Genomic DNA, 21,870 nt, shown 5'->3' on the forward strand with positions numbered 1-21,870 from the left:
ATGGGCGTGGCTCCGCCCTTTTTCATTTAATTTGTCTAGAATACTTTTAATGCCATAAGTGGAACAAAAATTTACCAATCCTTGTGAAATTGGGTAAGGGCTTAGCTTCTATGACGATAACTGTTTTCTGTGAAAATGGGCGAAATCGGTTGAAGCCACGCCCTGTTTTTATACACAGTCTGTCCTTCCGCTCGGCCGTTAACACGATAACGAGCAAAAATAGATATATCTTTACTAAACTTAGTCACGTACTTGTCTGAACTCACTTTATCTTGGTATTAAATATTTTCCTACATGGTGATTTTCCATTATTTTGTCTCCAAAGCTCTCAGCTAAGTATCTTATGTTCGGTTACACCCGAACTTATACTATGTACAAACACACACCATATTGCCAATTTATACCATTTGGGCAATTTAACATATAATAAATTGTGATAATAAATTGCCAATTAAAAAAAAAATGCGTAATAAATTGTTTCAAACTGCAAATGCAACCTTGTAAAGGTGTTTATTGAGTAGATTTAAACGTCAGTTACGCATCGCTCAACTATATGGTTGGCTGATCTCATCAGATGATTTTATTTTTTTCATTTAACTGGAGTAGGGACTGCCAAAAGAAGATGGCAAACTCAAAATTAAACCAAAACATTGAACACATTTTCTTACAACACACAAACATTTCAAAGTTTCATGTTTTCATACCATTCCATTTTCCTAATACCATCACGCACATTTTGACAGTCTGAACAAAGGTATGTTGGTGCTGTAGAGATGAGCCAGCCAGCTCCCATATTACTATTGTGTAAGCTAAATTGAGTTGTATGAACACCAATCAATTTAAATCGAAATTGCCTCAATTTATTTTTCTGTTTGAACATAGTATTAACCTTCCTTATACTATGTTCAAACAGAAAAATAAATTGAGGAAATTTCGATTTGAATTGAGTGCTGTTCATACAACTCGATTTAGCTTACACAATAGTAATTTGATAGCTGGTTGGCTCATCTCTACAGCAAGAACATACCTTTGTTCAGACTGTCAAAATGAACACGCACATTATTAGGCGAATGAAATGGAATGAAAACATAAAACTTTGAAATTTTTGTGTGTTGTAAGAAAATGTGTTCAATGTTTTGGTTTCATTTTGATTTTGCCATCTTCTTTTGAAATCCGTACTCCAGTGAAATGAAAGACATAAAATCAGCTGATTAGATGAGCCAACCATATAGTTCAGCCATGCGTAACTGACGTTTAAGTATACTCAATAAACACACTTTACAATGTTGCATTTGCAGTTTGAAACAATTTATTACGCAATTTTTTTTAAATTGGCAATTTATTATTACAATTTATTATATGACAAATTGCGTAATAAATTGCCCAAATAGTATAAATTGCCAATTTGGTGTGTGTTTGAACCTAGTATTACTTGTCATAACATAAATTTAGGGTGGTTATGAAAACTTTTCAAATGCCGTAGTTCTACAACCAACAGGTTTAAGTAAGTTTCTAATTTTTAAATAAATAACATCGTCTAGCGGAAATATGTAAACATGTTAAATTTCTATTAGGTATTTAAAATCGTATTCTGTAAAAATGTCCCAATTTGAGTAAATTGAAAGGAAAATATTGGATACAATTTAGTAGACAATCTTTTCGAGAGAAGTCCTTACTTTAGTAAATAATTAAAATTTACAATTGTTTTTGCTCGATTCGAACCTTGAATAATTAAAATTTATTTAAAACTAAAAGTATAATATTGTTTTTGTTTTATATAGAATGAATATAGATACTTCGCCAGCTATTCAGGACCCGGTATATACTAATTCTTTGGCTGGTTCAGTAAACGCTACATTGAACGCGCCATCATCAAAATCTTTCGCACCAATTGACCTTAACAACACTACTTCGATGCAGGCAGCTAATACGCAAAAGGATCAATTGTAAGTTGATACATTTTAATATTATTATTGCCGGCTAAGGCCCATTTACAGAGCGGCAATTTATATTTTTAATGCAGAGTTAATTTAAAAAATGTGTCAAAAATGTATGAGTTTCACCTCTCATGTCAGATTAACTCTGTGATAAAAAGATAACTAGCCATTCGGCAAGTGGACCTAAGGTCGGTAACATGTTAATTCATATTGTAATAAAGTGAAACTCCACTTATTTTACACCTTCTACTAAAGTTCGTATCGCTAAATTGTTGAATAAATAACTCCAATATTCAAAAATGCAAAATGGTCTTTATTAGACTACTTTGAAAGTACTTCACAATAACACTTATACTTCGCAACCAATAGCGTGCTTAAATCAAACTGATCTTTTGACTACTCAGCTTGCACTCTTTTTTACTCTCTGCTACTTCATTCGCATATTTCTACTACAGTCTAGAGTCTAGATGTTTCGCCTGCTAGAACTGCTTTACATATCTCCTACTTAGCTATATACATGTATATTTGTAGTTTATGCGTTTCTCATAATCATATGCGTGTGTATGTGTAGCAACTTTCGGCTGCAAGTGTGTGCGCGTAATATCTCTTCGTGCCTTATATATGTTAACATGGCATATGTTAACAATTGCTACAACAATAAATAATTAGTAAGCAGTAATAAATGCAGGTAAAGCGGATATGCAACTCTTGTTGCACAATATTTCACACAAAAGCTCAAGACGCAATGCCAGCAAAATGAGTTTAAATTTATGTAGAGCGGAAGTTCAATACTTTCCCACAAAATTGCCAGACGCGATGTCAGCAAATTAAAGCTCCAATTCATTTAGACAGGAAGCCCAACACGCGCAACTAAAGTTCGCTAATTCGGGGAATAGCAAAAAGAAGCAGCGACGCCAGCGGAGTCGGCCAATTAATTAAGTTTAGTTGTAAGTTAATAATTTTTGTAAAGTTAGTTAGGTCGTAAAGACCATAAAAATATATATTTTTGGAATTCTTAATAAAAGAATCCTTAACTGCCGCCCAACGTCGGGCATACGGTTGTTCGCGGGTTGCAAAAAGTAAACAAACAGATACAGAAAAACACTGAAAAAAAAAGTGTAAAATCGCGCGATTAAATAAGCGTGCAATATTCAAGTGGAATACTTAAAGAAGAGGAAAAAACGAAAGCAGCAACCGAGGCCAGAGAATAGGAGCAGCGTATATCCATTGAGAGCTACATGATAAAAAGTAAAATAAAAGAGTGATGAATTAACCCTTTGTGAATAATTAGTGACAATACTGAGAAAATTTTTATGATAAAAGTGAATCAATTAGCAAAATTTAAATAACTAAATTTATCACTTCTTGTGAAAAACTTAAAGAAAGGTTTTTATACTTTAGATTTTCAATTGGTTCGGTTCATTGAATTTTACTATTAATAGAAGAAACTAATTATAACAAATAAATTTAACAGTTGAAATGAATCCAAATAACCTCGTTCGTTCACCAATACTGAACGCACCCCAAACACCAGCTGCATCTTCTGGTCAGCAAGCTCCTCGCAACCCCAATGCGTTTTCAATGGAAGAACTTACAAATATCGTCTCAGGACTAGTAAGCAATATCCTGAAACCGAGGGGCGGAACCTAGTTCAAGCCGCCCAAAACCCCAACGCGAATTCGAATTTTACGGACATTACAATCGATACAAATTCAACCGGTAATGTTTCCGAACTTGGCAAAATTCCGGATGTCGTAAGATGTCTTCGGGAATTCTCTGGAAACCCAGGAGAATTCACATCTTGGAGGAAAAGTGTGGACAGAATCCTCCAAATATACGAGCCCCAAAGAGGAACTCCAAAATACTATGGGATACTTAATTTCATACGGAATAAAATTGTGGGCAACGCCGATGTCGCGCTGGAGTCGTACAACACTCCATTAGACTGGCAGGCCATATCAAAATGCCTGACACTCCATTACGCGGACAAGCCGACTTTGGTACCCTCGAGTACCAAATGACTCCACTCGTACAGGGTAACCTTACGATCCAAGAGTTTTACCAACGGGTATACTCTCATTTGTCCTTAATATTAAACAAACTAGGATACATAGAAGTCGGCACAGAAGCCATGCACCTACTAACCCGCACTTATAGGGATAAAGCCCTAGACACTTTTGTCCGTGGCCTCAAAGGAGACTGAAGCTCAATAAGCTTCAATTTAATATATCTTTTCAGGTCAAATTTATTTTATTTTATAAAAATTTTCTTTTTCAACAATTTGATTTTAAACAGATAACTTCTAAATTATTTTATATATTTTTTAGCAAGTTTTAAATTGAACAAGTTATAAAGAAAATATGAACACTACATATACTCCCCCTGCAAAAGAAATAAGGATGATAATATAATAGTTATTATTATTAAAAAATAATAATTGAAAATTCAGCGTTATAGTTATTTAAACTAAACAAAATGTAACTCTCTATTTAGGTTTTGTTTGAATATTGTTAAAATTATTCTCTATAAATGCTGGTTTAATTCTGTCAATTGATATATTTTTGTAAGTGTTGTGTAGTTGTATTTTAAAATATTTTGGGTGCTTTTCAACGACTTCGTATGGTCCTTCATATGGAGGTTTAAATCCTGCTTTATTGTTATCAGCTCGTACAAAAACTTGTTTACATGATTTCAAATCCTTTGTTACATAAATTGTATTTGAATTTTTATGATGTAATATACCCGAATGAAAATTTTGAAAATGAAGCCTAATTTTTGTAAGAAACTCGTTAAAATTAAAATTTCAGACCAATTTATAGAATTTCCCCTTGTTAAAATAGAAGCTTTCAACTGTCTATGCAAACGTTCAATCATGCCATTAGCTTGAGGATGATATACAGTTGTTGTGACCAATTGACATCCTACGAATTTAGCTAACTCTTTAAATATATTGGATGTAAACTGAACACCATGATCACTTGTAATTTGTAAAGGTACTCCAAAACGGGGAATGTATTCTTTAAAGAAAACAGAAGCAACTGATTTAGCCGCTGCTTCTTTAAGAGGGTAAGCTTCTGGCCAGCGAGTATTTCTATCAATTATAGTTAAAATGTACCTGTAACCATTTGAAATCGGCAAAGGTCCAACAATATCTGTATGAAGATGTTCAAATCTACCTTTTGGAATGGCTATTTTACTAATATGGTGTGTCTAAATATTTTAGATTTTTGACAACTTTTGCAAAGCTTTACCCATTCATTTATTGTTTTGTTCATAGATGGCCAAACATATTTTGATTTTATTAAATTTCGTGTAGCTCTAGTTCCAGGATGAGCTTTCGATTCATCACAAACAATTTTTAAGTTGAGGATCGGAACATCTATTTCTTTTAATTTATAAACACCATCTGGGTTTTTTAAAAAATCTTTTAAAAATGCATCTTTTTTCTGCTCTTCATACAATATTTTAAGATTAAACTCACCAGTATCTAAAGGTTCTACTTCTGGAATGCGCGAAAGCATATCAGCTACAATATTTTCTTTGCCTGAAATATGTTTTATGTCACTGGTGAATTGAGAAATATATTCAAACTGTCTTGTCTGACGAGGACTACGCTCGACTTTTGAATCTAAAACATAAGTTAAAGGTTTATGATCTGTATAAACTCTAAATTTTCGGCCTTCAAAAAAGGAATCTAAAATGTTTAATAGTTGCATATATTGCTAATAATTCTCTATCAAAAGCACTGTATTTAGCTTCGGAAGCTGTTAACTTCTTTGAGTAAAAAGCTAAAGGTTCTGTTTTACTTCCAACATGTTGTTCTAGAACACCTCCTATTGCAACGACTGAAGCATCTACAGATATGGAAAGATCTGCTTTCTTATCAAAATGATTTAAGAGTATATTTGATGCAAAAATTTCTTTGACCTTCTCAAAATTTTTTATCGCATCATTGTTCCAATTCAAACTATGACTCTTTTGTTTCAAAACAAATGTTACCATTGTGTGTATCGGGCTTAAGTATTCTGCTAATCTGGGTATGTAGCAATGGTAATAATTCACCATTCCTATAAACTTTTGCATTTGCTTAGCTGTTTTCGGACGTTCAAACTCACGAATGACTTTGACTTTTTCGTTAGTTGGCTTAATGCCTTCATTAGAAATGTTGTATCCTAGAAAATCTATTTGTGACGTACTAAAAATGCATTTGTTAGGCTTGATGTTTAAGCCATATTCATCTAAAGTTTGAAATACTATTTTTAGATGTTGCATATGTTCTTCCTCGTTGCTACTTGCTATAAGTATATCATCTAGATACACAAAAACAAAATCTAAGCCTGATAACACTTCATTAATAAAACGTTGAAATGTCTGTGCAGAATTTCTTAGGCCAAAAGGCATTCTAACGAACTCAAAAAGTCCAAAAGGTGTGGTAATGGCAGTTTTACCAATGTCTTCTTCCGCCATTGGTATTTGATGATAGGCTCGTACTAAATCTATTTTTGTAAAAACATGTTTCGAATGTAAATTTATATTTAAATCATGTATATGAGGCAGCGGATATCTATCAGGAACTGTTATAAAATTCAGTCGTCGATAATCGCCACATGGACGCCAATCATTGGACTCATTTTAAAACCCGCTTTTATTAGCTTGGCCTGTATCTATCTATGTATCCATGTATGTATGTAACGGAATCTGGAGTGGAGCCGAGAGCCCCGGTAATGCAGAGCTCCGAACTCCGTTGCACCTTCTGAAGCATTTGAAGATAGGTACTTTTAGATAGTGCAGGCCACCAGACCAAGGCACCATAAAGAATAATCGGGCGCACAATGGCTGTGTAAATCCAGTAGGTCACCTTAGGGGAGAATCCCCATGAGGTGCCAATTGCCCTCTTGCAGGTGAACAGCTCTGCTGCTGCTCTTGCATCGCTCCACTATATGATCACTCCATAATGGCTTCCTATCCATAATGACTCCCAAATACTTGAATTGATCGCTAAACGCTAAAAACGTACCCCCAATTCTAGGCGGTGTAAAATTTGGTACTTTGTAACTCCTCGTGAAGAGGACAAGCTCGGTTTTATCCGGGTTGACTTCCAAACCTGTGGCGGGTTGTACTCCTGGAGCAGCTCCAGGATGTCAGCTGGGTCCGTTGGCGTCACTGGAACCCAGGCTCTAGACCTTGGTCGTGAGGGGATATCACGCGCCTCCACTACCTTGAGGCGCGCGCCCGGATATACCACCCCTATCAGCGTGACGGCGGCCCTATAGAGGTTTACCGACCTGGCGTCGTCACAGGCAGTTAGCTTGACATTGCCCTGGAACCACCCTGCAACCGTGTAAGATGGCGGTGGACCAGGGTTGCCTTTCTTAACCTTAACGGCCACCGTAGCGAGCGAAGCCTCGATCCACTTCCACAGTTGTTTCGGGTTCTTGCCATCTTCGCTGCTATCGTCTATAATGCCAATGACCTGCCGATCCTTGGCAATTTCGGCGAAAGACCGCGTCCAGCCTCCCTGCGTCTTGGCCCTTTTCGGTGCCGTGGGGTTGGATTCATCCATGGACCGCTGGCGATTCGAGGTTTCATCACTCACGACTAAAACTTTTAAAATTACTTGAACTAAAAAATTAAAAATAAATAATAGTTTAAAAAAAATAAAAAACACGCTTTTATAGCTAACCGAACTAAAAAATAGAAAATAATTTTCAATTAAAAAGAGTTTATATAACAGTAGTAGAAGGTCAAACAATCATTTATAGTTAATCACCTCAAAATAAAATTATAATAAAATTTAAGTTACTAACAGAATAACTTAATTCACAGTAAAAAGCGTGGGGTGTATTTGACTACATATTATTTTTAGGAACTAAATGTAATGGGGAAGCGCAATGTGAATGAGATGGACGACAATTGCCAGATTTCACTAAAAAATCAAACTCGCTTTTGCAACTTTAAATTTAATAGGATCTAGTCTTCTGGGTTTCGTAAAAAGGTAATTTACCATTGCAAGAAATACCATGAACCGTGGAATGTTTAACGGGCTTATTGTAGTCAGGATCAGATATTAGTGATGGAAATATTTTGAGTAAATTTGTATATTTGTCGTCTACCGGAAATATTTTTGGAAAGGAAATTTTAGAGAAACCTGATATTGCATATACGGAAATATTTGTCAAAGGATCGACCAAACATTTATTTTTTAAATCAACCAATAGACCATATTTTGCTAAAAAGTCTGCACCAATTATTGGTTTTGTTATATCTGCTACAAAGAAACTGAACGGAAATTCCCGTCTTAAACATAAATTAACATTTAATAATTGTTTACCATACGTCTTTATAGAAGTACCGTTGGCTGCCGTCAAAAATAGATCTGAACATTTTAAATTATTTTTGAATTTTGAAAAAGGAAGTACGGAAATTTCTGCGTCACTATCGATCAAAAATTTCAATCTATTGTCTTTATCATAAACAAAGAGGTGACGTGATGAGATTTCATCCAACCCATTACTTGCCGCCAAAGTAATAGGTGGAATTAGTTTTCCTGAAATTCATGTGGTTTGTAAGAGCAAGGTTTGACACATTTTCTCGCTTTACTGCCATACCGGTAGTGATATTTACAAACCCAATTTCGAGAAGTTGATCTATTTCGTGAATGATTCCTACTAAATGATCTGGAAGCTCTTACTGATCTATTTTCCATGGCCCGCTTCATAGAACAAACTTCCGTAGACAACTTTGCAAAACCTTCACACATTGAAGAAATAATTTTTATTAAATTTTCTACAGTTTTTTCAAATTGAGAATTTGTATTTGCTATATTAGTAGTACAAATTTCATTTTTACTCATAACCTCCCACATATCATCAGCTAATTTAAGCATATCCTGAATATTTGAAGCATTTGACCCTGTTAAAGCTACATTTAGATTTTTGGGCAATTTTCGTAGCCAAAGTTTCTTTAATAGATCAACGCTAAAATTAGTGCCAGATAACACTAATAGCGATCTGTACAATTCAGAGGGTCTTTTATCTCCGAGTTCTGAAAGAGATAACACTTGATCTAGTTTTTTACGTTCACTTAGTGAGTGACGTTCTATTAGATGTCTTTTTAAATTTTGAAATTTATTTTCCAAAGGAGGATTTTGAATAATATCAAATACTGTCATAATCACCTCTTGAGGAAGTGAAATTATGAGATATTCGTATTTGGTACTATCCGAGGTAATATTTTTGGATGCGAATTGCGCTTCAATATGAGTGAACCATGCTTCGGGATGGTCATTCCAAAAGGTTGGTAATTTTACCGAAGTCGCTGCTATTTCAGAGTGTTGATGTGTATCAAAACCGTCTGATGTTTGTGGTAAATGTTGACTATTGTTGGTATTATTTGAATGTGTGAAATCAATTAATGATAAAGGATCTCGGGTGGGAGTACGCGTAACCATCGTGAGAATTAATGAAAAGGGAGTTTACACAAATTCAATTACAAAAACAACAAAACGTATATATATATATATATATGTATATAAATATATTAAAAAAAAGACCAATTATGTAATTGGTTTCAGTATATTTGTTATTGTTGTTGGTATTGTTATTGATGTTACTTTAGCGTCAGCTGTTTGTGCTGTAGTAATGGCTGTGCCTGAGGCTGCACAGAATCTCTTCCAAGTTGTCGATTCAAATACGATTTGTTTAAAAATTAATCCAATCCAAATTAATTATGCCAAAACGAAATTTTTTTGATACATTTTTGTTGCATAAAGTTTATACTTCGTTGTTTAACTTCTCTAAAGATCTCTTTATAATACCAAAGGGAATTTTCCAATTTTGTAGTTTTTCTGTTTTTATGCGTTCTTCGTGTTTAAATGGCTTTAACTGCTGACGTGCGCTGCACCTAAAAAACGCCGCCCTTCTGCTCTACAACAATGACGAACTACACGATTTACCTTGAAGACACGTTTGCTATGCCTGCGCAATGACAAACTTTTGGTGGTTTGATTTGGTTTACCTCTTTTTCTTTGACTGCTGTTATTGTTGTTGATGTTGATCGCATACACATATACATACACGTTCACTTTTTTACTGAATTAATCCGTTTTCCAAATTCGCTTTGTCGAAAATATTCGTACACCCAACACTAGACGCGGCAAAAAGCTCCTGGCTCAATAAGCTTCAATTTAATATATATTTTCAGATCAAATTTATTTTATTTTATAAATATTTTCTTTTTCAACAATTTGATTTTAAACAGATAACTTCTAAATTATTTGATATATTTTTAGCAAGTTTTAAATTGAACAAGCTATAAAGAAAATATGAACACTACAAGACCTATCCAGACTCCTTGGAATGAGAGAACCGACGGACCTCCCTCAGGCACTCCGCCTGTGCCTTAAATTAGAAAATCAGAATTTCAGGTCACATTATGCTTTAAGCAATAATGACCAAGGTAGAAAGCCGCAGGAATTTCGACCACCTTTGCCTAATGCATTCTACCGAGAATTGGCATACATGCCCCAACCCAGGTTGTACGCAACCAACCCATACCAACCACCACAGATAGGTGGTCAAGGCCAACGTCCACAACCAGCTAATCATTATGGTCAGCAACCAAACTATCCACCACCGAGGCCCTTTCAGAAGCCTCAGCCACGCCCAGAATCCATGGATATAGACCAGTCACTAAGAACACGCAACATAAATTATATGAATAGGCCGCGTCCTAGTGACCCAACTAACAAAAGACCTCCTACCGGAAACCCTCCAGCACCAGTTCCCCCAAACAAAATCCAAAGGAACTTCCATATAGACGCCGACTAACCTGAGGAATATTCCCCCACCATGATAAATGACGATCAGATAAATGCAGATTATTACAACGACGAAACTTATACTACTCCTGAGAACTGCGAGGAACAACAGAAGGACAATTGCTGAGACACAACAGACCTACATTTTTTAGGATGAACCACTGCCTTACTTCCAGTGCAAACTAAAGGGTGGAGACACTGTAAAATTTTTAATAGATCTACAAAAAAACTATATAGAGCCCTCCATTGTTCCCAATCCAATCAGAAATGACAAAATTTTGTTTGCAAAATAAATAGCGGGAGACATCGAATTCAAAGAACACACCTATCTCAATCTTTTTAACGCCGATAACAAATTGAAGTTTTACCTTCTCCCCACATTAAGATCCTTCCATGGTATTCTTGGAAACGACAGTCTCAAGGAACTCGAAGCTGCCATCCACGTCAAGGATGACTTTATGGAAATAAAAGGAAACACAAGAATTAGGATAAAACAGTTAGCTTCGGGATCAAGGAAGACAACGTGTCACCAAGTCAGCAAAGTAAAATCAATAATCTAGTAGAAAACTTTTCTAGTCTCTTCGCGGAACCCAACGATAAAATTACATACACCACTAAAGTCGTAGGCGAAATCAGAACCAATAAAGATACTCCTGTTTATACACGATACAATCCCTACCCCATGTCGCTTAAAAGCGAAGTTGAATCCCAAATAAATAAAATGCTAGACGACGGCATCATTCGACCATCAAGGTCACCTTACAACTCACCCGTTTGGGTGGTAGCGAGAAAGCCTGACTCCCAAGGCAACAATCATATCGAGTCGTTATTGACTATCGCAAGCTTAACGCGATCACTGTAGCAGACCGCTATCCAATACCTCAGATAAATGAAGTATTGTCTCAGCTCGGGAAAAATAAAATTTTTTCCGTGTTAGACCTAAAAAGCGGATTTCATCAAATCCCGCTCAAGGAATCCGATATTGAGAAAACGGCTTTCTCAATCTTACTTACTTACTTAATTGGCGCTTAACCGTCTAAACGGTTATGGCCGTCCAACAAGGCGCGCCAGTCGCTCCTTCGCTCCGCCAACCGGCGCCAATTGGTCACACCAAGGGAGTTTAAATCGTTTTCCACCTGGTCCTTCCAACGGAGTGGGGGCCGCCCTCTACCTCTGCTTCCATAGGCGGGTTCCGATAGAAACACTTTCTTGGCCGGAGCATCATCTTTCATTCGCATAACATGACCTAGCCAGCGCAGCCGCTGCGTTTTAATTCGCTGGACTATGTTGATGTCTGCGTATAGCTCGTACAGCTCATCATTAAATCTTCTTCGGTACTCGCCTTCGCCAACGCGTAGAGGTCCATAAATCTTTCGAAGAACTTTTCTCTCGAACACTCCCAAAGCCGCTTCATCTGCTGTTGTCATGGTCCATGCTTCTGCCCCATATAGCAGGACGGGTACGATAAGTGATTTGTAGAGTATGATTTTCGTTCGCCGAGAGAGGACTTTACTTTTCAATTGCCTACCTAGTCCAAAGTAGCATTTATTGGCAAGATTGATTCTCCGCTGGATTTCAGTGCTGGTGTTGTTGCTAGTGTTGATGCTGATTCCCAAATAAACGAAGGCTTTTACTATTTCAAAATTATGGCTGCCAACAGTAGCGTGGCTGCCAAGGCGCATATGCGCTGATTCTTTGCTCGATGACAGCAGGTACTTCGTTTTGTCCTCGTTCACCATCAAACCCATCTTTACCGCTTCTTTTTCCAGTTTGGAGTAAGCAGGCTTTCTCAATCAATAATGGCAAATACGAAACAAGATAGTAATTTCATCAAATCTTGACATTAACCAGATACCTGCACCAAGCATCACTCTAGGTGAGATCAAAGATATTTCAAACGAGCAGCCCACATACATAAATTTTAATAACTTACCTTACTATTGACAACGCTCGGCACGAACGTTTTTAAGAGGGGAAGTGTTAACATGGCATATGTTATCAATTGCTACAACAATAAATAATTAGTAAGCAAGTAGCCGCCAGTTGGCGGAGCGAAGGAGCAACTGGCGCGCCTTGTTGGACGGCCATAACCGTTTAGACGGTTAAGCGCCAATTAAGTAAGTAAGTAAGTAAGCAATAATAAATGCAGGTAAAGCGGATATGCAACTCTTGCACAATATTTCACACAAAAGCTCAAGAAGCAATATCAGCAAAATGAGTTTTAATTTATGTAGAGCGGAAGTTCAATACTTTCCCACAAAATTGCCAGACGCGATGTCAGCAAATTAAAGCTCCAATTCATTTAGACAGAAATTCTTAATAAAAGAATCCTTAACTTATATATTGGTGTAAATGATGATTGATGTTTTTATGTACACAGTGTGGCTCGCTTTAATGTTTTTGTGTTGGGAGTTTATTACTAGTGATGGTAATATTCGTCACAATATATACAAATTTTACAGACAGATAAATTATAGTCGGTTCTTTTTCTTAAAGAGAACTAGCATTTTCGAATTCCCATAGGTGATCAAAACGTTCCATCATGCGCGTGGAAGACTGGGACAGTTCGGTATTTGCGCAGTTCAGCTAGGTTAGTCTTATACACAATAAATGAAATAGTTAATCTTCGACGCAAATAAACTGTTTTTATGTGCACTTGAATAATAATGATATCCCAGGCAAACATTCCGAGTCAAAGAGTCAGAAAATACACCTAAAACGGAGCGTTTACAATCGTTATAAGCTCAGGTAACAGTCCGAAATTATTGTATTTCTCTTCATGCAAAAAGACTCCTATTAAACTCATAAAAAGCTTAAAATATTCCTCATTTATGTGCTTTAAATTGGAGTTTGAGATTTGCACTTTTAGGGCGGATTTTGGATGCAGAGCCAAATAACTAAAAGTTTTCACTATCAACATGAATGTATTGAACATAACATACTAGATAATTCCTGATAGAGCTCGTAATATTCGATTAATCTAATTACAATCGAGTAATTGCTCGCTGTCGATTAATCGAATAATCGCTGCTGAACGATTATTTGTATTTATTTTGAAAATTTGATCCTAGCACAACAATTTTGACAAATTATTTAACAGTGCTAGTCATGAATAGCATGAGCTATAAAAATTGAACATTAATAATAATAAATTAATTTGGAATGTTAAAATAAGTAAACTTTAAGCATAAAAACTCAATGGCCCGTAATCATAGTCGCTGACTGAAATACTCTTTAGTTAAAATCTTGCCTAAATTAAAAATGGGATTTAAAATTTTCGTCTGTCATAGATATATTAAACACAGTTTTCAGCTAAAATAAGCATGGACAGGGTATCCGCATGAAAACATGGTATTGATTGGCGCTATGAAGAAATTTTTTTAGAAGTTTTAAAAGTTCACCCTGTTCCTTATAACCGTGGTTACTTGACTCCACGTATAAAAAATGGTATTTTTTACTTGACAAAAACTCTTACAATAGCGCAAAAATTGTCAAAGGAGTACCTGAAAACGCGTTTTGATCATAATCCGGTGGCAGATAATTATGCAATTCTGTTTAAAAGCAACATTTTGTAAAAATCGCTGTTTTTTATCAGCCGTCAATTTAAAATTTAGTGCATAATCTTTTAATTGAACATGAACATACTTATTTAAAGAAAATTTACTTAATTTCGTTCTTAAAATTTTTTTTAAATCTCGCAACATAAACGAATAAGTAGTTAAACCGGATTTGGTTTCCTTAAAGCAAAGGAAGAAACAAGGCTATCCAATCATATACTCGTATTCATGTTGAATAGTTTGTAAGAAGTTGTAAAGAAAAGTTGTTTGACAGGTGTGACGGCCAAAAAATGCAAACCTTAAATGTTAGGTGGCCCTAACGTTAAAGCCGTTTAATTTAATAGACCCGAAACCGAATAGGGATATCTCTAACCTCGATACTAATAAGTATGCATGAAATTCAATGATAATCAGGTTAAATCAAATTTAGGTTTGTCTTCGCAAAGTCAGCATAAATAAAGGGCGAAGGGAAAGAAGTGACCTAGAATGTTGAGCCATTGTGCATGGACCTGCAAAGTGTAAGTCCCTTTTACATTAGAAAATCATTGAACTCAAGTCGATCATGACATCGACTAAGAGGGTGATAAAGGGGGGAAGTAGTTCAGCAGCGCCCGTACCAAGCAGTTCTTAAAATTTTTGTTGCTAATTCTTGTTGTATTCCGTGTTTTATTTCACGCTTTCTTTTAAGAGGAATTGGCAAATGTAAAGGGAAATAGAAGACACAGAAGAGAATGCCAGCAGAATTGAATTCAAGAATTCTGTAATGTAATTCAATAATTAAAAGTCGGAAATAAGAATTTATATCAACGCAAAACGCCTTTTTAGTTAATTCTTTTCTATGTACAACAATATCACCAAAATTACATCAACCACATGAAAGTCTTAAACTTTTTTTTGCAAAAATATATTGACAGAGCAAAAGTATTACTTTGCCGCCTTCGGATTATTGCTTCCGAAATTAAAACGCGTCGTTTGACATCTCTCCCGAAATTTTTTGACATGTATTAAAAATCGACGCCTGTGGTAAATAATTCCTTCCATTGAATATTTATTTCTAAATTTAATGCCAAAATCAGTATAGGATGCTACTTTTTCCTCAAAAGATACTAAAATGTCAAAACTTCCCAAATATCGTTGAGTGCGGAATTGTCTTAATTAAAGATTTCGCATATGTGGAGCCAAGTAACCATCCCACATTTTTAGATTGTGTAATTTTCGTCACAAACATTTTCTAGGTATAATAAATTAGCTCCTGACGTATATTTGCTTGTCGGGGAAGCCTTTTTTCCCTTCCATTTAAGTTCTGCGCGTTTAAATAGCAAATTGTTTAATTTCTTGCAACTTTTGACAGCTTTAAAATCGGGCTCATGTCATTTTAAATTTAAAACACTTTTTTAGAGATAAAATAGTGTTTAAATGGACTATAACAGACTTAAAATGATATTTAATTTAGAACCATGTTTAAACCAATAAAACTCTATTTTATTTCGACTGATTACGGGCCAATATTTTTAATTTTAAATCAGTGTTTGTATTTGCTACTCCATAGTAGGAGAAGCAACAAAAAATATGTTCTACTGCTCTGACTTTGAATATGCATAGGTTAGAGAGTTGAGCCATTGCATAAAAAGTGGTAGTAAAGCTATGGAGCAGAGCTGTAGAATAGTTAATAATTTCGGGATCATTTTGGAGCTATTTCGGGATAATTTGGGGACATTTTCATGATTCTTTCCGCGTCTTCGACGTCAATAAGAGGGCGTTTCCTGATGATCTTGGGGACTCATTCAAGATTATCCCGGGAGAATCCCGGGAGTCGATCATACATATCCATATGTATTCTTGATGATGACTTCAGATTGAAGTCGAAATATCGAAAAATAAATATATTTTGAATACTACTAAAAAAGAAGTTTTATTCAATAATCTGGCCTAAAGCTCAATCAAAATCATCAAATTATATTAAACAAGGCTATTAAATTTACCAATAAAAGGGAGAATTTAGGGATAATTTTAGAGACTATTTTAGGGCTATTCCGGGCTCATTTCGGGCTAAATTTGTGGCAGTTTTATGATGATCTTGGGAACTATTTCAGGGAACTTATAGGGTAATTTTCTCGTAATTTCGTGATGGTTTTGGAGACTTTTTATGGGTTATTCCGGGGTCATGATCTTATGGACTACGTTAGGATATTTCCAGGGTAATTTTCGCCATAATTTCGGTACTGTTATTGATGCTATGTAGGGGCCCTTCTGGGGTAATTTCGGTACCAATTTGTGGTCATATCGTGATGATCTTAGGTACTATTTCAGGATACTTCCAGGGTCATTATACCACCGCAGCTGCTTTGTCAAAAGGCTTTAAAACTTTACCAAAATTACTTATTTCTCCCCACTTGCAGCATTTAAGGCTTATTCAATCACAAGATATATGAGGTTGCAATTGTGTTACTTACTTAATTGGCGCTTAACCGTCTAAACGGTTATGGCCGTCCAACAAGGCGCGCCAGTCGCTCCTTCGCTCCGCCAACCGGCGCCAATTGGTCACACCAAGGGAGTTTAAATCGTTTTCCACCTGGTCCTTCCAACGGAGTGGGGGCCGCCCTCTACCTCTGCTTACATAGGAGGGTTCCGATAGAAACACTTTCTTGGCCGGAGCATCATCTTTAATTCGCATAACATGGCCTAGCCAGCGCAGCGTAGAGCTCGTACAGCTCATCATTAAATCTTCTTCGGTACTCGCCATCGCCAACGCGTAGAGGTCCATAAATCTTTCGAAGAACTTTTCTCTCGAACACTCCCAAAGCCGCTTCATCTGCTGTTGTCATGGTCCATGCCTCTGCCCCATATAGCAGGATGGGTACGATAAGTGACTTGTAGAGTATGATTTTCGTTCGCCGAGAGAGGACTTTACTTTTCAATTGCCTACCTAGTCCAAAGTAGCATTTATTGGCAAGATTGATTCTTCGCTGGATTTCAGTGCTGATGTTGTTGCTAGTGTTGATGCTGGTTCCCAAATAAACGAAGTCTTTTACTATTTCGAAATTATGGCTGCCAACAGTAGCGTGGTTGCCAAGGCGCGTATGTGCTGACTCTTTGCTCGATGACAGCAGGTACTTCTTTTTGTTCTCATTCACCATCAAACCCATCTTTACCGCTTCTTTTTCCAGTTTGGAGTAAGCCGAACTAACAGCGCGGGTGTTTAGGCCGATGACATCAATGTCATCAGCATATGCCAGTAATTTCACGGTTTTATAGAATACTCAGAGAAAAACGCCGTTCTAAAATCCAGCGCCACCGGACTCAATTCAAGCTTTTCATGTTGTTCCTTTTTGTTCTTGAAAAACGAACGGCCTCTTCTTAAAACAACAACCTTGTTCTTGAATTGACACCATTTTCTTGAAAAGAGAACGGATGGTCTTAAATTATGAACAAATGTTCTATTAATGAGAACGAATGTTCTTAAATTAAGAACAATGTTCTTAAATTAAGTTCAAGTAAAAAGAAACGGTATAATTCGTGTGCACTACAATGTTAAATACAACATTTGGCACGAACTACCAAACAGTTATAGTGGCCCAGCGGCTATGTTGTTGCGGTTGCGATCGTCTGGCGCTAGTTCGATCGCCGTCAAACTCTGAAGCTTTTTAAAACAATTTTTTTATATTCTATTTTTTTAACTCTTATTTTTCGTTCAGTTCCATTAAGGTAATTCTCAAACTTGTTATGAAATGTTTTAAATATATATTCAGATTGCATCATCAAATAAGAAAGATTTCTCTTATCGAGAAATCTATGAAAAAATGCATATTATGCGTTTTTTTCAAACCTTTTTGGCATTTAATAATAGTTTTTTGTTATTAATATTTCTTATTAACAACTTCCCTGTCCCCATACACAGCGCTTTGAGAATGCCCCACGCCCATTATTTTTTTTGTATTGCTTGATTGAATAATATGAATATATATTGTAACGAATTTACTTGCAAATCCTCTTATTTGCAATCTTCTGCCCACGTTCGTATCTCTAAACTGTTGAATAAATAACTCCAATATTGAATAATGGAAAAATGGCCTTTATTAAAGTACTTCACAATAACACTTATACTTTGCTACTCGCTGGCTTAATAACCAAACTGATTGATAACTCAAATGAAACTCTATTATTGGCCGCCAGATCGCGTGCTTAATCAATAACTGATTGATAGCTCAACTCAAACTGAATTCCAGCGCCTCTACATCTGCGGCCTTTTATACTCTCTGGTTTCCTCGTTCGCATCTTCTAGAATCTACTAGCATTGTCCATGAGCTCTCAAACTTCTCAGTTATAACTAAAATGGCACGATTTTATAGCTTCTCTCATACCCCATGCTTGTATGTGTGAGCGACACTTCCACAATTATAATTGCCTATATTTAGGAGCATCTCAAATAAGATGTCTGCATATGGTTGTGCCTTGCTTCTCAGCTGCGTGTACCTACATATGTGTAGACATAATGATTGATTCGTTCATGTAGATACAAGTGACTGTCTGCTTTATTGTTGTTGTGACTTTATTTACTTAGCATCAGACTAGGGATGTGAGTATCACTTAGTGTCACTCATAGTCGTCACAATATTATAAAATATTATTTTTATAAATAATTTGTCATATATTTACCTTATTTTGGCTATTTTATTTTGTGAGTCAAATGTGACTCCTGAACGTAGCAAAAACAATTTTGTTTACCACGTTCAATGAGTCACATGTGAACATATAGGACCATAAGAAATAATTTAAGTTTTCGAATCACAATAACGGTAAATTGATATATAAATGTCAAAGGCGTGTATTAGTGTGATTTTTGTTTAATTGAAGTTAGAAGTACATACAAAAATAGAAGAAAATGAGAAAAAGGTATCAGAAAAAAAATTTCGAAATTTTCTTTCATTTTCCTAAAGTTTAGGTCTTTTACTATACGCTCACATAGACTTCACAAATATATTACGACACGTTCATACCAAGAAACTGTCTTTAAGTTGTATAAAGAAATGAGTCACATGTGACTCATGAACTTATTTCAATACGCTCTTGTGAGTCATATATGACTCACTGGACAGGGACGTTGTTAATAACAAAAAAATTATTTATTAATAAAAAATAAATAAATAAATGGGTAATAATTAAAAAAATTATCTTCCTCCCACCAATGGTCAAGCACAAACCGTTCTTAAATTGAGACCGAAAACTGTTAAATCGACCACAAATCGTTCTCGAAGCGTGAGAACGAAAAATCTTAAATCAAGCCCGAGTAGTGTTTGAAATGAGCACAGAAGGTTCACAAATCAATACCAAAGTGGTCATAAAATACGAACGGTGTGCTAGGAAAAACTGTTCTTAAAACAAGCCCATCGGTCACGAGTTAAGAAAAAACGTACTTAACAGACTTTTGTCAACGAATGTTCTTAATTTTGAACTTGTTTCGTTCGTTTTAGAACGATTTTTTCTCTGAGTGTATAATTTTCTCCAACATCAAATTAAAGAAATCGCACGATAGGGGGTCACCCTTTCTGAAACCTCGTTTAGTTTCGAACGGCTCGGAGAGGTCCTTCCCAATTCTGACTGAGCGGATGGTGTTGCTCAACGTCATTTTGCACAGCCGTATAAGTTTTGCGGGGAAACCAAATTCAGGCATAGCGGCATATAGGCAGCTCCTTTTCGTGCTGTCGAAGGCGGCTTTAAAATCGACGAAGAGGTGATGTGTGTCGATTATCTTTTCACGGGTTTTTTCCAAGATTTGGCGCATTGTGAAAATCTGGTCGATGGTAGATTTACCAGGTCTGAAGCCGCACTGATAAGGTCCAATCAGCCGGTTCACGGTGGGCTTCAATCTTTCGCATAATACACTTGAAAGGACCTTATATGCGATACTACGAAGGCTGATTCTACGATAGTTGGTGCATTTTGTAGTATCCCCCTTCTTGTGGGCTGGGCAAAGAACACTTAGATTCCAATCGTCGGGCATGTACTCGTCCGCCCATATTTTGCGAAGAAGCTGCTGCATGCGCCTTACCAACACCACGCCGCCGTACTTGAATAGCTCCGCAGGCAATCCATCAGCGCCCACGGCCTTGTTGTTTTTCAATCTGGTTATTGCTAGTCTAACTTCGTCATAATCGGGGGGGGGGACATAAATTCCATCATCATCGATTGCGGGATCGGGTTCGTCATCTCTGCGCGGTGAATCGCTGCCTCCATTTAGGAGAGCAGAGAAGTGTTCCCTCCATAATCTAAGCACTCTCTGGACATCAGTTACAAGGTCGCCGTTTTCGTTCCTACAGGAGTTTGCCCCGGTCTTAAAGCCTTCCGTCTGTCGCCGTATTTTTTGGTAAAATTTTCGGGTGTTATTCCTGGTGGCTAGCAGCTCAAGCTCCTCGCACTCCTGTAATGCTATATACATCACTGATGCGCTAAAGTGCCTGGGTTATCTTTCCATGCCCCAATTTTCGTTTTTATTTATTTATAGGTCGGAACTATTTCTAGAAAGATTTAAGGAATGGCGGAACGGCAATAGTTTCCAATTTGATATAATCCCTTAGAATGTAAATGCTCAGAAAGAAATTACAACACTAGCGGTGACATATCTTTGAAACCAATAGATACATACATTTTTTTCGAGTTTCAAACAACTTTTTCGATTGTCACTCATCACATCTCGGTCGATTTCGAGCGTACTTTTCAACGTAATACGACGTCAACTTCATTTCCAAAGCCATTTGAATGGGGCGAAGCACTGTTAACACAACAGCAAGTAATTTTTGATTAAATCACACTCATGTATTTATTTGGTATCTCTCAAAAACTCTCGGAGCACACATAACACTATGCTACAAAATCAACTTTTTTTCTGGGTATTGGACCAACCCAACTTTTTTGAGGAGATTGAGGCTTAAGTATAAAAGGTACTATTTCCGTTTTTCGTAGCTAGCCACAAAAAAATATATATCGGCTTTCGAAGTTCGAAATTAATTTTTTTTTGTTAACGCGTTCAGCGTTGTGGTCCGTTCTTTTCCCTTATTTGAAGGGTTGAATTCTTTTTTGAGAAATTTAGTATAAAAGCTGTTATACGAGGTGAAAAGTCAGATAGTCCCATTATAGTGGCTACTACTTTCATGTCTGCACTGGAATTGCTCGTACTGTAATTTTTCAAAAAAAAGAATTCAGCCATTCAAATAAAAGAAAAAAGCGGACCACGACCACATTTTATTTTTTCAATTTGCTGAACGCGTTAACAAACAAAAAAAGTTTCGAAATGTAGAATTTCGAACTTCGAAAGCCGATATATATTTTTTGGAGGCTAACTTCGAAAAACGGAGATAGTACTTTGTCTACATAAGCCTCAATCTCTACAAAAAAGTGGGTTTGGTCCAATAACCAGCCGCTGTTACACAGTGTAATTAAAGAGTCCGAAATACAGTAAAAGCCAAAAGAAAGTGTACAGACGTCTAATGTAACAATATTAGCTCTACTTAAGGGGTTTCCGGGCGACATAATGGAACATATTATATTTTTTGAAAATGAT

General features: G+C 36.3%; 1 protein-coding gene across 6 annotated transcripts in view; it reads left to right on the forward strand.

Annotated features, from left to right (window-relative positions):
• The window catches only part of LOC137243685 (zinc finger protein 846-like), a 95,970-nt gene that overhangs the window by 30,117 nt on the left and 43,983 nt on the right, over positions 1-21,870 (forward strand). For all 6 annotated transcript variants that reach the window (XM_067771647.1, XM_067771644.1, XM_067771649.1 and 3 more), the window contains exon 2: positions 1,782-1,946. In XM_067771647.1, the coding sequence (XP_067627748.1) occupies positions 1,782-1,946 (165 nt within the window). The remainder of the gene's footprint in view (positions 1-1,781; positions 1,947-21,870) is intronic.

The sequence above is a fragment of the Eurosta solidaginis genome, chromosome 3 (assembly GCF_040869045.1).
Source record: "Eurosta solidaginis isolate ZX-2024a chromosome 3, ASM4086904v1, whole genome shotgun sequence".
Lineage (NCBI taxonomy): Eukaryota > Metazoa > Arthropoda > Insecta > Diptera > Tephritidae > Eurosta > Eurosta solidaginis.